General features: G+C 33.5%; 1 protein-coding gene across 15 annotated transcripts in view; it reads right to left on the bottom strand.

Annotated features, from left to right (window-relative positions):
* LOC124132247 (zinc finger protein rotund-like) overlaps positions 1-16,237 on the bottom strand; it is a 406,713-nt gene that overhangs the window by 75,348 nt on the left and 315,128 nt on the right. For 8 of the 15 annotated variants that reach the window (XM_046496075.2, XM_046496077.2, XM_046496079.2 and 5 more), the window contains 2 exons: positions 7,074-7,100; positions 2,994-3,038 (listed from right to left, as the gene is read on the bottom strand). In XM_046496075.2, the coding sequence (XP_046352031.1) occupies positions 2,994-3,038; positions 7,074-7,100 (72 nt within the window). Of the gene's footprint in view, positions 1-2,993; positions 3,039-7,073; positions 7,101-15,841; positions 16,011-16,237 lie in introns of those variants that run through there. The other 7 variants (XM_046496076.2, XM_046496083.2, XM_046496088.2 and 4 more) reach the window with 2 other exon arrangements.

Raw genomic sequence — 16,237 nt, 5'->3', positions numbered from 1 at the left:
CAATAGTATTCTGCTTTTGTGATGAAATTCATTATTCTAATGAAATCCTGTTCTCAAATTAATCTTCTCTCATATTTCATAATTACTTATTTCATTTTGTGTATTTCAAAATTATATAGAACTTTTCATTACCTATATTTCAAATTTTCACACCAATACATATAAGAATAAACCTTATCTTTATAATTTATTATTTGAACTTGTAAATTTCCATATGAGATCATGCCTAAATGTTTTAAGAGTTAAAAGGATACCAAATAGTTAGGATACTCCTTTTGACAATGTGCATTAAAGTGCCATCAAGATCATCAAGATCATCTATTACAATTGTCCCCTTTTGGGATGAGAATTGTCCCCATCACTCTATGCTAGTAAGAGGTGACTAAATGGATTGGTTTGTCAGACAGAATATGTGTCATCATATCCAATGGCATTTTCCGTTTCTCATATCAATCACTGGTTTGTCTGGTCTAGATTATTTACAGACCATTATCACAGAGCTGGAATATGGCTGAGTGCAGTGTTATAAAATAACGGTTACTGATGCTTTGAGTCTTGTTGAATTTCTATTCAGTGCTTTATGGACCCGTGAAGATCCGGAGTAGAAAAGGTCTTCAGCAACTCATACTTGCCATAAAAAGCGACTATGCTTGTCGTAAGCGGCGACTAATGGGATCGGATGGTCAGGCTAGCTGACTTGGTTGATGCATGTCATTGTATACCTACTGCGTGGATCGATGCTCATGATGTTAATCACTGGATTGTCTGGTCCAGACTCGATTATTTACAGACCACCATCATATAGCTGGAATATTGCTGAGTGTGGCGTCAAACAACAAACAAACAGTGCTCTATGTACTGTTGTCCTGAAGGACCAAGGTGAAAGGTTTCTTTCCTTTCCCTGGTAAGCCTGGTGATTGTGCACGTCACAGTTCTCTTCCTGCATACATGTGAAATATGCTCAATCCTCAGTTAACAAGATTAAGACGAGGACTCTCTCCTGGCAAGTTCACCACTAACCTTCAACTATTTAATTCCACACATTAATTTTGATTCATAAATTCTTTAATACATTCCCTTTATGCTTATCCATGTTTTTGGCTGCAGGAAGAGCACAAACTCCAAAAAAGTACTTAACATATGAACTTAATATGCTTGGGAGGTAAGATTGAAGATTAAATTTATTGACATAATATCTTTGGCTCATTACTCTAAATTGCTGCTATTTTGGTTAAACAAACATTCTAAGCGACCCTGAAGTAATCATGGTCAGAGTATGTTACATACTGCTTGCTAATAAGCTGATATCAGCATTATAATTATGTACATGCATAGTAATTGTCCAATAACAAGAACAAGTTAAACTCCAGATTTTGTGAAATATGTACGTAAGTCTGCTGGTATGTTAGTGTGTTCCCTGTCCAACACTGTGGAGTTTTAACCAGATATTTTAAGTAATATCAAGATGAAGTGCAGCTGAGTATCATAAACTGAAAGTTAAATTGTAAAAGATTTGTTGTATATCAAACAAAGATTGAATAAATTCAGTTTTCACAACAGAGTCTTAGTTGAAGTAAGGGAGTTATGTCAGACAAGTGGTATGGTCGCTTTCTGGAATGGGTCATGTCTGATATTCCTTATGGCAAAACTTAATGTGTGAAGCATCACAAGGTTTTTAACTATATCTTTACTGTTGTCTAACCCGTGTCTAATCATAGTACTGTTTTGATGTCATCGGTGGAATAGTTCATCAAGGGCATATTGAGGGAAAGATATAAATATGGTTATTTCTATCCATCTGATACAAAATCAGAACATTAATATGTGATGATGAAGCAGCACTCAAGGTTGATTGGGTCACTGACCATGTGATGTTGAAGCAGCACCCCAGATTGATTGGGTCACTGACTATGTGATGTTGAAGCAGCACCCCACATTGATGGGGTCACTGACCATGTGATGTTGAAGCAGTACCCCACATTGATGGGTCACTAACCACATGATGTTGAAGCAACACCCAACATTGATGGGGTCACTGACCATGTGATATTGAAGCAACACCCCACATTGATGGGGTCACTGACCATGTGATGTTGAAGCAACACCTCACCTTGATGGGGTCACTGACCATGTGATGTTGAAGCAGCACCCCACATTGATGGGGTCACTGACCACATGATGTTGAAGCAACACTCCACATTGATGGGGTCACTGACCATGTGATGTTGAAGCAACACCCCACATTGATGCAGTAGACAGGTTCCTCCCATGGCTGCTTGTGAGTCATCATAAACTAATGGTGTGGAATGCTGTTCATGTTATCAGTCATTGGTTGTCTGCTCGAGACCAACCTATCTACAGGCTGCTGTGATATAGAGCTGATTGTGGCAGGGTTAGGCAACATTGTGCCTAATTATTGTTACCTGTCCATAGAAAATTACAAGGAATAACTTTTACTTAGGTAAAAATGATGAGATTCTGAAGAACAAATAATTTCAATTTGGTGGCTTGTAAATGTTATCAGATATTTTCAGCCTATGCTTTATAAATCCTCATTGCCATTCATCATCAACTGTCTTGGCTTGTCACAGTCAATTTTAAGAAATGCCGAATTCAAGTAAAACACTCCCTTCTTCACATTTCGAAAAAGACTGGATAAAATCCTCATAATTTATTAATGGTAGGAGAGAAAGCAATTTGGTTAAGACGGAGATCTCTAATTATGTGTGTGGTCATTGTACCATGTTCTCCATGTCCATGATGAAGATGGACTGACTATAAGCAGATAACCAAGCATATCCCTTCTCTGATATCAATGACAGTTTTCTTATGTATAGACCATGACACTGGATCCTTCATGTTCTAACATTCCCTCTGACAATGACGTATCATGACATGGTTTTCCCTTAGTATTCTTTGCAGAATGTGTATGTGTTTCAAGAAACAGCATGTTTACAGAATAGCAAGCAAAATGAATAAAATATTAATCTTACTGTGGTCCGTTGGGGCATGGTTGCTTGTTTTCCACTTGTAGTAATCTGAAATTATATAAAATAGGCAAATCCTTTAAAAATTCATGTATCATTTTTTTCCCATAAGAGACTTGTGTCCAGGAGAAATACACACAAAAATAAACAAAAAATAAGAACTCTCCTACACATGTCAATGAAAAACACATGTCATTGTGGATTCATACATGTGTATGAAAACACAATATTTCTAATCCAGTTTACATGTTCAATCAGATAAACATGTTAGATCATTCAGGATGTTTGTTTAAGTTTTCAATAATACTAATCTCAATTTTCATTTTCTTCCTTATTTACACAAGCATTACTTTTGTATAAGAAAAAAGAATGCAAGAGCATGACATTTTCCTGATTTGAAATTTGTTAGGCTGAATTATTCCTATCAAGTCATGAAATAGTTAACCACTAAATACTCAATTCCATTTTCTGAAGAAATGTTGAAATATTTGAAAATCAGAAATGGACAGAACAAGCAATATGACTATCTAAAACAAGGATGTTTCTACCTCTATATACCAAAAGATATGCCTACATAGACAGCAAGTCAATCAGCACCTCAACTTTTTTTGCAGAAAAAATGTTTATAAATATTTGCCTCTGCAGAATGAAGGATAAAAGGTAAGTTCAACCAACCATTCACCACCAAGGTGAAAGGTCAAAAGGGGAAGCTTTCATCTTGCGACCTACATCTGCAGGCATGGAAAGATTGCACATTCAATTAAACGCTGTACATCTGTGCAGCTGCATGGATGCACAAATCCACGTTCCCTGATTATCTACACAGGCAAACCATCAGGGATATACCACACAGATTCCATGCTTGTATTTGCTGAAGAAAATCTCGCTTGTGATGTGCACAAAAACTGTCTCAAGTCATCCAGCAATGAGAACAGAGGCTTGATCAAAGAGCCATTTTAGCCATGGAATATATTGACATATTTCTATTCCATGGTATAAAATAAAGAAATAAAAACTTGCAGTATCAAAGAACAAAGCTGTTTGATGTCAAGCTAAACTATTATTTCATAAGGTGAAGACACTATATTTGTTATGATGCATATCTAAACAAAGTGAGCTTTTGGAATTGAAGTAAACATTAATATATTTATGCCTCATAACAACTAAAAACACTGTAACGCTGTATTTTCCTAATGAATACATTAACAAATATTATCATATTTGTCAAATTCTTTGAACATGATATTTTCACACTAAATGTTATGTAAGAAAATTAACTACATTGTCAGCTTCAAAAGCAAATATTCATACAAATATTATATTCTTCCTGTGTAGGAAATCTGTCAAATCATGAAATAGAATTGATTGTTTACCACATTGACCTAATCCCATATTTCATCATATTTCAAACGTTTGAGTCATTTTGACTTTTTCCACTTAAACATATTTTACCATCTTGCAAAATCCTCCTACCATCAGTTTAAGTCATGTACACAAACAGCTTTAATTTCTTTGAATTTGATCTATTAGATTATCTATGATAAAGTAGGCCAAAACATGACCTCTAAGACAAGTGCAATATGGGGTTAATTTCCGTACAGAAACAAACGATGCATTATTTGCCACAGGGAATGAAATAGGATGACAAAAAGGTAGCTAAATGACAAGTATGCATCATCTAAATGAAGTCATTCAAATGAAGACTGATTCATTTTATGACTGTTAAATAATGGGAAACTATAGGAATCAAGGTCCTTAACATGAAAGGTATAAAACATTTTGACATTCTATTTGTCAGAAAATATCTGCCTACACATATCATTTGATTAGCATTTACTCATACCCTTTCTACTGAAAACCATTAGTGGAACAACAGGTTCACATTTCAATCACATGTGAACTATTAACAATAATATACCACTTTTCACAAGCTGGAAATATTGGTAAATGTCTTGGTTCTGTTTCCTGTTGAAGTATCTATAATCAGTTCAAAACCATCAAACACTAAATACATGTATCATACAGAGAAAATGTGCAGACAGTGCTTATGCTCGTAGAAGTAAACGATACTGTAACACACCTTGGATTCATATTCAGACGACATATATACACAGTAACATCAGACATAAAATCTTGATATTGCTATACACATTTTCTATATACCAAATACTAGCAACCATAACCACTATCCATATTCACCACCATGCATGCAAAGTATGTAGTTATTCCCAGTAATAAAGCATTTAGAGTTATTTAATTATGTAACCTTTCAACATAATAGCTATCAAAATAGGGAGAGTCACATTTAAGTAACACTATTGATGATAAAACATTTGGTCATTGTTTACTTTATTTACTCTTTGCTTCACAAGGAACGTATTGGTCATTGTATTACTTTTTGCTTCCAGAGATAAGTTGGACAGTTGGATCTATGAAATCATATTCATAATATGATCTGTTCTCACTCATTCACAATAATAGCAGAGAATCCATGAAGTTACTGTCAATGACTTTACAATGCATTTTAAACCACTTACAGAGACAAGGACAATGATCTCATTGAACTAGTACCACACAAACAATATCTGTTACAATGCACTTTGTGATACTGACAGAAACAAGAAATTCATGACAAGGTAACACAGCAATGAAGATGTGTGAAGACACATTCAGTTGTAAAAAATAAACTTACAACATTCTCTTTAAAACCTTGATACCACACCTTAAACCACCCAACACGAAGCATGCAACATTGAATTGTTTAAATCAATTTTTCAGTTCTTACAAACACTGGCACATACTTGATATTTGAACCAAATGATACTACCAGTTGATACTGTTCCAGTTTGGTATTGACATTTATGAAACCATTCTCAATATTTTGGGGTTATTTTTAATGATACATACATTTTTTAGTTTGCTAATTTTGTCATACTGTTGAATATGATAACAGCATAATAGATCAATAATATCTGAATTGGAGAAGATTCCATACAGGAACTATTTTTAATGTTACTCCAGTTCTTGTCAATAAACCAGACCACAAGCAGGTAAGAAACATGCATATTAACATAAGCATAATTAGGTTGTATGAGCTTAATCTGTATAATTTGAAACTGCATTAATTTGGCTTTGATGGCCATTGACATGAAAGAATAGTATGGTTAATGTGTTCATTTATCACCACTGAGAATTAGCATTGAGTTCATTACATTCATCTTTGGGGCATCTAGTCTACAATAAAAGAACCTATACTAATAGATAATTAGGTATTTTTAATGGAACAATCTTTGGAAACATTTTACTGCTATTACAGAAATTAAGACAATTTGAAAATGATCATCAAACTTCATAGTTACATACTTGGGGTCAATAGCAGAAAACTGTTAAAGGACCATGCCAAAACAAAATTGTTTTCTTACATCTGTTAAACAAATGTTTTGGTTGGGTTGCAAAAACACTGACAGAAGGACAAATCAAATCCATTCAATTATGAAGATGGTGACTTCAAAATATTGCAAGTGAATGTATCAAATATATTCAAAATTCCCATTGTCAATTCATAAAAGAAACTTGATAGTAAAAAATCTACAAAGAAACAGATTTTGCATTAAGCAGCCTACAAAAGCATGTGTGCTTTCAGAAATATGAGCTCTGCAAATGCCAAATGCTTTTGATTTTCATAAATGTTGAGTGAAAGATTTTTATTGTTTCTCTTTTGATGAAATTTCACTTTTATCATAATACTTCATATTTTAATGAAAATATTTACCAAGAAAATGTTTTTTCACAGTGTAGCTTATGCTCAGATAAAATAGAAAGCATATAAGCTGTAAAGATTTTGTCTTAGAGAAATATAAGCAAAGAGAGAATTATCAGATTCATTAGGAATAATGCATAATTTAATTGGTGTGAATCAACAATATATTTTATGTTCAAACAAGCCTCTTGCATTGTATCACCAATTTGTTGACTCATATGTTAGTAGTGATATTTGTCTGTTTACATATTGGCTTATCCAAGGATGGTGAAGAAAGCATTAAAACCAGTGAACAACCGAAATGAAAAGTAGCACAGTTGACTTACCCATGTAGCCTGTGTCCCACATCGCACCTTCAAAATACAACATCATACATGAAAACCAACGCTAAATACACTCTTCCATCATAATGTATGTATTCTGAAACAGATATGTAGATATCCATGTGATGTTTGGTAAATGCTGTATTTCAGCATTAATGCCGACTTCATGTTTACAGACCTGTGAATATCCGGGGTAGAATAGGTCTTCAGCAACCGTAAAAATGGACTATGCTTGTTGTAAGAAGCGACTAACAGGATCGGGTGGTCAGACTCGCTGACTTAGTTGATGCATGTCATCATATCCCAATTGCATGGATCAATGCTCATGATATCAATCACTTGATTGTCTGGTCCAGACTCGAATAATTACAGACCGCCATTATATAGCTGCAATATTGCTGAGTGGGGCGTTAAACAACAAACAAAACAAAAATCATGTTAACATGTTATGCCCATTGTAACAATACAACACTTGAAGGTGTGATTCAACCAAATATTTTCCCCGACATTTTGAAGAAGGTTGATTGCAATACACTTGCATACTATCAACACATATGAAGATGATAGCTGTATTTCCAATGATGTGATCATATTCAGTAGCAAAAATGTCTTACATTATGAAGCTCACATACCATCGAATACAATTATCCTATGAACATAATTCCCGGATTAATACACCTGTTTGAAGAAATGCTTCATTTCACATTATTTCTGAATTGAAATTTCAACACCTCAGGGTATCATCAAAGGTTTGATTCTCTAATAGCAAAGATTGTGACACAGCAATGACTTCTGTACTTCACATATATGTCTACCTTGAGACTGAAATCTGAAAAGTCACCAATAACCTTTCACCACAAATGGAAGGACAACATCAACTGCTGAGTTCAGGCTCTGTTCAGACCATGAGCGCATGCAAGTATCTGTAGTCATTAAGCACAGTCCTTGGAATATTGGGTGTGTTTATGTCATTTTCATCAATGTTTGCAGCCGAGGTGGGACTGAACCCAGACCATTAGTGTGACAAGCAACCACCCCAACAACATGTCACACCACTAGCACTGAAAGTGTACTACTGCATGATCAACATATGCCATCTTGTTGTTAGCCTACAGTTGTAACACCTTATAGTAATGTTTTAACTGCAAAGTGTTTATGTACTCATTTGCAAATAAAATACTATATCATTCTTCTCATGACCCGTGAAGATCCGGGATAGAATAGGTCTTTAGTAACCCATGCCTGCTGTAAAAGGCAACTATGCTTGTCGTAAAAGGCGACTAATGGGATCTGGTGGTCAGGCTTGCTGACTTGGTTGATGCATGTCATCGATCCCAATAGTTCATGATGTCAAGCACTGGATTGTCTGGTCCAGACTCGATTATTTACAGACCGTCGTTATATAGCTGGAATATTGCTGAGTGCGGCGTAAAACAAGAAACAAGATTCTTCTCACATTGCTATTATGACCTTATTCGACTATAACAGTATACCCTTAATAGTAGAGATGAATATAATGAAATTTAAATCACATCAATACAATCATGGCAACTGCTTTTTACAACTTAATATCAAGTGAAAAAAGAATAAGAGAAGAAAAATTGAATTTAGTAAAAATCATTTGAACATCTCTCCAGAGTGAAATCATAGTCAAACAGCAAATGCAAACTTTAATAGCAATTCACCTGGGACATTATGAAACAATTACAAACACAGCTAAAATAAACTTCTCAATTGTAATGTTTTCCAAATGCAACTTCTAACTGTAAATGCATAACATTATAAACCTATCATAAAGAATCTCCATAAAGAAGTGACTCCATAGTCTGGTGTTAACTGGGACCAAGCATAATTTTGAAACATATCCATGACAGTAATTTTAACCTTACATCCATTTAACAAAAAGAAAAGGAGAATTACAAAAATATGGAGATATGTGTACTTACTTTCTAAGAGATAAATGACATGGATTAACATACCCATGAATACACAGAAAGTCAATCATTCTACATATGTGCACATAATTGTGCTGCATTTATATTAGTTTCTGTGTCATATCCTTGGGTAACACAACAGATGCCTCATCTAAATCTTCATCAACTGTCAAAAATGTCACATATATATTGACAAATTAAATGATGAACATTGTAGACCTGATTTTGAACTAAATTCATGATAATTCTTTATTATTGAGCAGACATTACATTTGGTCATTCTACTTCCACTTTGATCATGAGTACACAAGAGACTCCGTTAAATCATTGATTGATATTACTTTCTGATAATCTGACCCGGGTTTGAAGGATGGTATTTTTTCTTGCAATTACAATTTCAGATTGCCCTTCCCATGTGGGCAGCTCAATTAGTTGAAACGTGGGATCTTGTGCCTCATTAATTATGCATATTACCCTTTAGGGGGCAGATTTGGTGCCAACCAGATAAAGACCTTCACCTTCAACAAATGACCTGATGATGTGTAATTTTAAATGATGTCAGGATGTTGTTAAACCTCTCCTGAATACTACAGTAAATAGTCTCTATGTACCATTCTATGATTTACAAATAAAATTCATTTCGTGGAAGAAGAGTTTGGTGTTGAGTTCATAGGTTCAAATTTATTACACAATTACTTCTATGAGGATACTGTGTGCTTCCAGATTTAAATTTGTGTATGCTGGTATTTATGATATTGACACCTGTGTTTACAAGACACCTGTGATGCCAATCCTTGCTACTGAATCATACAAAACATCACTGGTACTATAAAAGAGATCTACTTTTGCCTGTCTGTAGGACCATGAGGCTCACATCAGTGGCAATTGCACAAGCTCTGTCTAAAAGAAAGCTACAAAACAAATATACTTCTTTAACATTTTGAGGTTCTTTGCATCTTCACAATGAAGATGTTGAACACTTGAAAGATTATTTTATTTTGGCTTTAGGAGTTTAGCGTATGCTACACTATGATGTTTTACTGTGATTGTTGTAGCTTATAACATAACAATGCAATGACATTTACCACACCCATTAGCAGTCGTATGCTTTATCTGTCTCTGTTCTTGATGACGACTGAGGTTTATTATCATGGAAACAAAGTACTTTTACATTTTTACAACCAAAATACTGTAAAATCCCCAAACAAACTGCATAAATATTCCGAAGAATTTGAATCCATTATTATCTAAAATGTTGTTACAATGTATTAAATCATTGCACATTTCATCAGAAAAGCTGGTTTGCCTTTAACTGGACAAGAAGTAAGATGACTCTCTCATTTATTTTCTTGTATACTGCCAGAATCTACACTTCCTTTGAGGATATCTGACCATCATTCCCACATCCGGTGTGATCATGAATGAATTATGTCACAAAATATCATTGTCAGGTGAAAGATAAAATCATTTCGTTCTGTGATAAATATTGTTAAACAGTTCCTTTGATAAGGAGTGTCCTTGAAAAATGGAAGGTTTGGAAAGAAATACATCATTGCAAACTCATTACAGGATAATCAGTGAATATAACAAAATAAAACTTGGACTTCTTGCAATCCGTATCATATGTCATCATCTACATCTTGAGTAAAGCTAAATTTATAAAGGCTGTTCTGAATCTTCAAGCCTTAGTGATTGAGGTATTCTTTAACAATTGAGGCATTTATTCAACTATTATATATTCTATATATATTGAAATTGAAATTGATCCAATGGTTGTTCAGATGTTCTGAGGTGACAAATATGTTCTATGATTATCAAGATGTTCCATGACACTGTCTATGAAAGTATCTTCAGACGTTTTATAATTATCACTGTCTCTGTGATTGTATCTTCAGATTTTTTATTGTTATTATTATTATTATTATTATTATTATCAATATGCCTATGATTGTATCTCCAGATGTTCTATGATTATCCATGACATAGCAACAGCAGCAGAAGTTCTAAGGTTACTGATGAGGACTTCTTTTGTCTTTCAATGTGAAGTTACGTTACAAATGCAGGTACTTAGATCAAGCAACTGATCAGCAATGGGTAGGACATGGCTATAGAGCTAAGTTTACATATATATTGTCAACAAAGCAACAAATAAACATGGGTGACAAATTACGACAAGGATGAACCCTGTAGATGAGAACAAGATCTTGTACCAGGCTTTCATCACCAGCATCATTTGTCAGTCACTTTATTTGTTGTTTTTTTTAATACATTTTATTGTTGACATAAATGTGATTAGATTTGATGACTATCATAAGCATTAATGTTTATTTAGTTCAAAAAAATGGCCAAGTACAATAAGTAAGAAAACAAGCACTTTCGAAAACATATGGGTGTTATTTCAAATTGACAAGAAATAAGAATCTTAATCTAAAAAGGTTTGAAAACATGCTACAGCTGGTAATGTTTCTACAAGTGTCAGAAATTGTTATTTCACCTATGTTACACAAACATCTAACAATATTGACCAAACACTGAATTTGTCCATAACTTCTGCTGGTAGAACAGTCTCACAACTTTTACTTCAATATGTTCTACGAGGAACAGTTTCTTAAAGAGCCCAGGTTTTATGGGTCAGATGATGATAATGATGATGAAGGGGGCAGTGGCTGCTGCACCGAAGATCCAGGTTCACTTTAGCGCATGATACAATGTGATATGGCTGGAATATTGTTAAAAGCATTCACTCCTTCCGTAATGATTATTAAATAAAATAATAAACAATTTTTGCACCTGTAGACAGGCAAAATTACTTATTTTTACAGAAACTAATGTTATTAATTTAATTTTCGGAACAAAGTTAGTGATGCATAACCTTTAACACATCATAGCAATAATAATAATTAAAGTTCTCATCATTAACTAGATGTTACAATGTTTCTCTATATATTGCATTGTGAAATGCATTCACTTTGAAATGTCATATTAGTAATATCATATTCATTATTTTAATAATATTCTAAGGTGATTATTAAGATATTTTAAAATAAATTATTTTTGATAAATCTTGTTGCAATTATGAAAGAGACTAATATGAAATAGTTTCCATTTAATACAGATTAGTTTTCTAATGATGTCATCTTAAAAATTATACATGTATATCTATTTTTATTGAGGGTTTTTTTGTTGGGTGGGGGAATGGTGGAGGCAGGGAGAGAGAATTGTTATGGTGACAACTGTCCCTTAACTTTTAGCAACAGATATGAATGAATTTCAATAATAAACATAAATATCATGTATGCTGTGGGTTTACATATCAATAAAGTCAGTATTAACAAAACCAAATAGATTCATGTGAATTATAGTTTTTTAGGCTTTATGCTGTCAAAATATTTTATCTGAAAAGGCAATTATCATAAATGTTCTACATATTAACAGCATCTGGGTTCTCATGTTTCATGGAAATAGTTAAGTTGTTGTTTGTGTGTGTGCTGGGCAAGCAAGGTGTTGCCATAGGACCTATTTAGGTCCGTAGTGTTGCCCATATATAATCAATTTCATGACCTATGATAATAAACAGTGACATTAATTGCAGGAAAGAGTATAAAAAATAGACTGTGCAATGAGTGTTGTTTAAATTCATTTTTTGTGTGTGGTAAAGTCAATAACCATTGGTACTTTGAGGGGTTTTTAAACTCCATAATGAAGTGTTTGGTGTTTGAATAAGCTTATTGATGATTAATGGCCATAGGTGTTTTACAATAAAAAAAATAATGAGGGGGTGAATGTGTATGCTGTACCAACATTCTAAAAGGGTTAGAGTTACTTTTAATACATTTGCATTACTAAATATATATGTTCTGTTAAAGAGTATCTGTATGATCATTGTGTTTATTCCATTTTTTAAGAATCATTTTCATACATATAAATGGTTATTTATCTTTGGCGTCAATGTGGTCTATCACTGAATTCAAGATTTAAGGAATATTACATATACAAATGAATTCTTTTGCTTGTGTTGTTGCATAATAACAGGAAAAATAAATCATCTGTTATTTGTTCCATTAAGTATAGAACAGCATCAATATTCTTATTCTTATTACACCTTTTCAGCAATGATGCTGCAATTTTAGTTTAAGGATAATTGGTATGATATACCTTCGTATTTTGTGACATATGAAAGCATTTTTGGGAAAGGAAAATTTAATGTGATTTGTACAAAATATCACCAAGAAGATTTACAACTAACAAAGACTCATAAACAACATTTCATGATGAGAGGATTCATCTTGGGCACCCTAAATGTTCAGTTGTTCCTACCCTGATACAAACATATAATTGATCAATAAGTCAAATGTTCCGACTTCCTTACACACTAGTTACAAACACCTATGTTTCTATACCTTCAATTGGTCAGGATGTAATACAAGCAGCATTTCATAAATCTCTCTTAAGCCAATTATTATCAACAAAAGAAGTTTTCTCAGGAAATTGTATACCTTGTCTAAATGCATGGAAAGCATTATGTTGACCACAACAATCACATTTATATATAAGCCAATTTGATGAGAAGCATTACAATAATTTTCATTTCGGTTTTATAAAACATTATTTACTATTATTTCAGCAATGTTAAACGGATAGATTATAGCATTACAATAATTTTCATTTCGGTTTTATAAAACATTATTTACTATTATTTCAGCAATGTTTAATGGATAGATTATTTTCTTTGTACAAAGAATAAAATAAATAAGTTTAAATTAGTTTTAATAAAGAATGCTTGCCTTAGGTGGTTGCAAAGATTGACACCTAATCATGTACATGTTTAGTGACAATGCTGTCGGATATAATCGCATAAAATGACTGATTCCAATGTGAGTCCTCATCATGCCTTGTATGCAGTTTGGTCACCATTTTTTTAACTGAAACAAAGGTATATCTAAAATAAACTTCATATATTATTTACTTGAAGAGCTGTTTGTAAAGGAATGTTTAAGAAATACTAGATGTTGCATCAAGGAGATGAACAATCAGTGTTAAAACAAAATTTTCCAAGAAAATAACACTTCACCCAAGATTTAGAAAGACCAGTATGTATCTCAACAGAGAACCTCAATATCATTAACTAATGCCAAAAACTAGTTAATGTAAATAATGTGCAGTTTTCACTTCCCATAAGAATATTCTATCAGCAAGCCAATCATTTCATCCAAGGAGTAATGTGTTTTATTTCCTTTTATTCATCAGCAATGGGCTATGCTTCAGGTAAAAAACATGTTTCTTCAGCACTCATACCTCACAGAAAGCTAACATCTTGACATGAAATACCATATCCTCCTTACATTGACACGGATATTATTAAAAGCATAAATAAATATCACTTTTATCTCTTGATTATATACCTACATACATCAGTTGAAATAATTATCACTGAGGAAAGAATTTGCATGCTGTCAGGGGACTGATCTGATATTTTGAAAAATCAGGAACAAAATAACAATCATTTCATGTCAAACATGACATTCTTATCATAAGGATTGATGTATTACTCTAACAATGGTATATCAATTCTGTTGCCTTCAAAACTAGTTACCAAAGTGTCCCTTACAAAGAACCTTACATGAAATAATTCTACACTTACCCCACTCCAAACAAAACATATATCACTGGATGGACATTCTGCAGCCTGCTCATTATGCTTGAGTGCTCCAATAGTTAAACCCTATGTGCCAAAATAACATTCCCAAATGACAAGACAGTTATTTAATGACCAAACCCAATATTTATCATTGGCATTGACTCCTTCCATACTATGTCAGATCATTAAAGGAAACATGAGGATGACACATGTAACATGACCCTTGTGACACACAACACCTAGTTTATGACCAAACCAAATATTTATCAATGACATGAACAAGATATGCATACATTTTCACTTTAAGCTTCATCAAAACAGTAATTCATCCATGAAACATTGCATCCTTGTAGCAGAAGTTTTCTGATAAAACCAGATATACATCAAATCTTGATAAGTCACCACACTATAAAAGGATTTTGTTACGAGTGTAACTCAACCAAGCCCATTTTGCCATTCCGAAAAGATAAAATTGAGCTCTAAGCTACGTTAAACATTTCACATAAAGTAGATTTCTCTCCAAGTGCTGTACTTAGTGACAACTTTGGCAATCCTTCTGTCATCAAACAGGAAACAGCATTTTGTTAATCTCAAACTGTATCTACATCTGTCCTTATAATCACTAGAACCAACAGCTCAGTGATGTTTAAAACATAGGACACGATCAAAACTGAACAAAATTCTCTTGATGCCTTACCATATAGATGACTTATTTACTATTTGTACTTTTACATGCCACCATTGCTTTCCTGCCTCATTTAAACAAAACCATGTTGATCACCTTGGAGCCTCAGTGCAAACAAAGTTTCTGATGCAAAGACACAGATGTTCAACTCTATCAATGTCATGCTCAATCTATATTTTGGATTTAAGGATGACTAGAACAAATGCCAAAGCAAATGACAAAATTCTGTGAGTTTCATGACAACAAGCATTCTTACATCACATATTCAACATCATAAACATGTGAGGAAAACTGCAGAACAGTGAATAATACATTTTAACCATCAACAAATTAAGAAAAACACAACCCCAAATCCTTAACTAGCAGAGCAAAACTTGAATAACCAACAATTCCTAGTAATGTTTAAACAAATTAAATGTTTCCCATTACCTCAACAACTGTATGCATGTCAAACAAACAGAAGAAATGTGTATTTTTAAACCAGAAATATGAAAGATGAAATAAATAAACCTACCTCCAGCATCTTGAAAGTCCTGATAATAATAGCCAATATTTTCATACATTCCTTGATACCTGTGGTAAAAACTTAGGCGAGCACGAGTCGATCTCTTACATTAAATGACACTACTCTAAAGTAAGAAGAGAGAGCAGAGCTGCTGCCTCGCTACTGTCAGTGGTAAAGGCTTCTACTGTATTGATCAGCGAAACACTCTTTAAAAATGCTTGCTTCGACTTGCTGAGGCACACAGCATGAATTTTAATCAATACATCGTACAGGTTTGAATGAATGCAAGGAGGTGAAGTTCGTATGAGGGAAGGCAGGTTCCGTTCCTTCGTCAAGCAGGTTTTTTTGTATTTGTACACCAACTTACACAATATTTTATTTGAAAATTATCCTTCATGTTATTTT

The sequence above is a fragment of the Haliotis rufescens genome, unplaced genomic scaffold (assembly GCF_023055435.1).
Source record: "Haliotis rufescens isolate VD_foot unplaced genomic scaffold, xgHalRufe1.0.p SCAF_13, whole genome shotgun sequence".
NCBI classification, from domain to species: Eukaryota; Metazoa; Mollusca; class Gastropoda; order Lepetellida; family Haliotidae; genus Haliotis; species Haliotis rufescens.
Note: the sequence above shows the minus strand (reverse complement) of the source record. Positions and strands in the feature narration are given on the sequence as shown.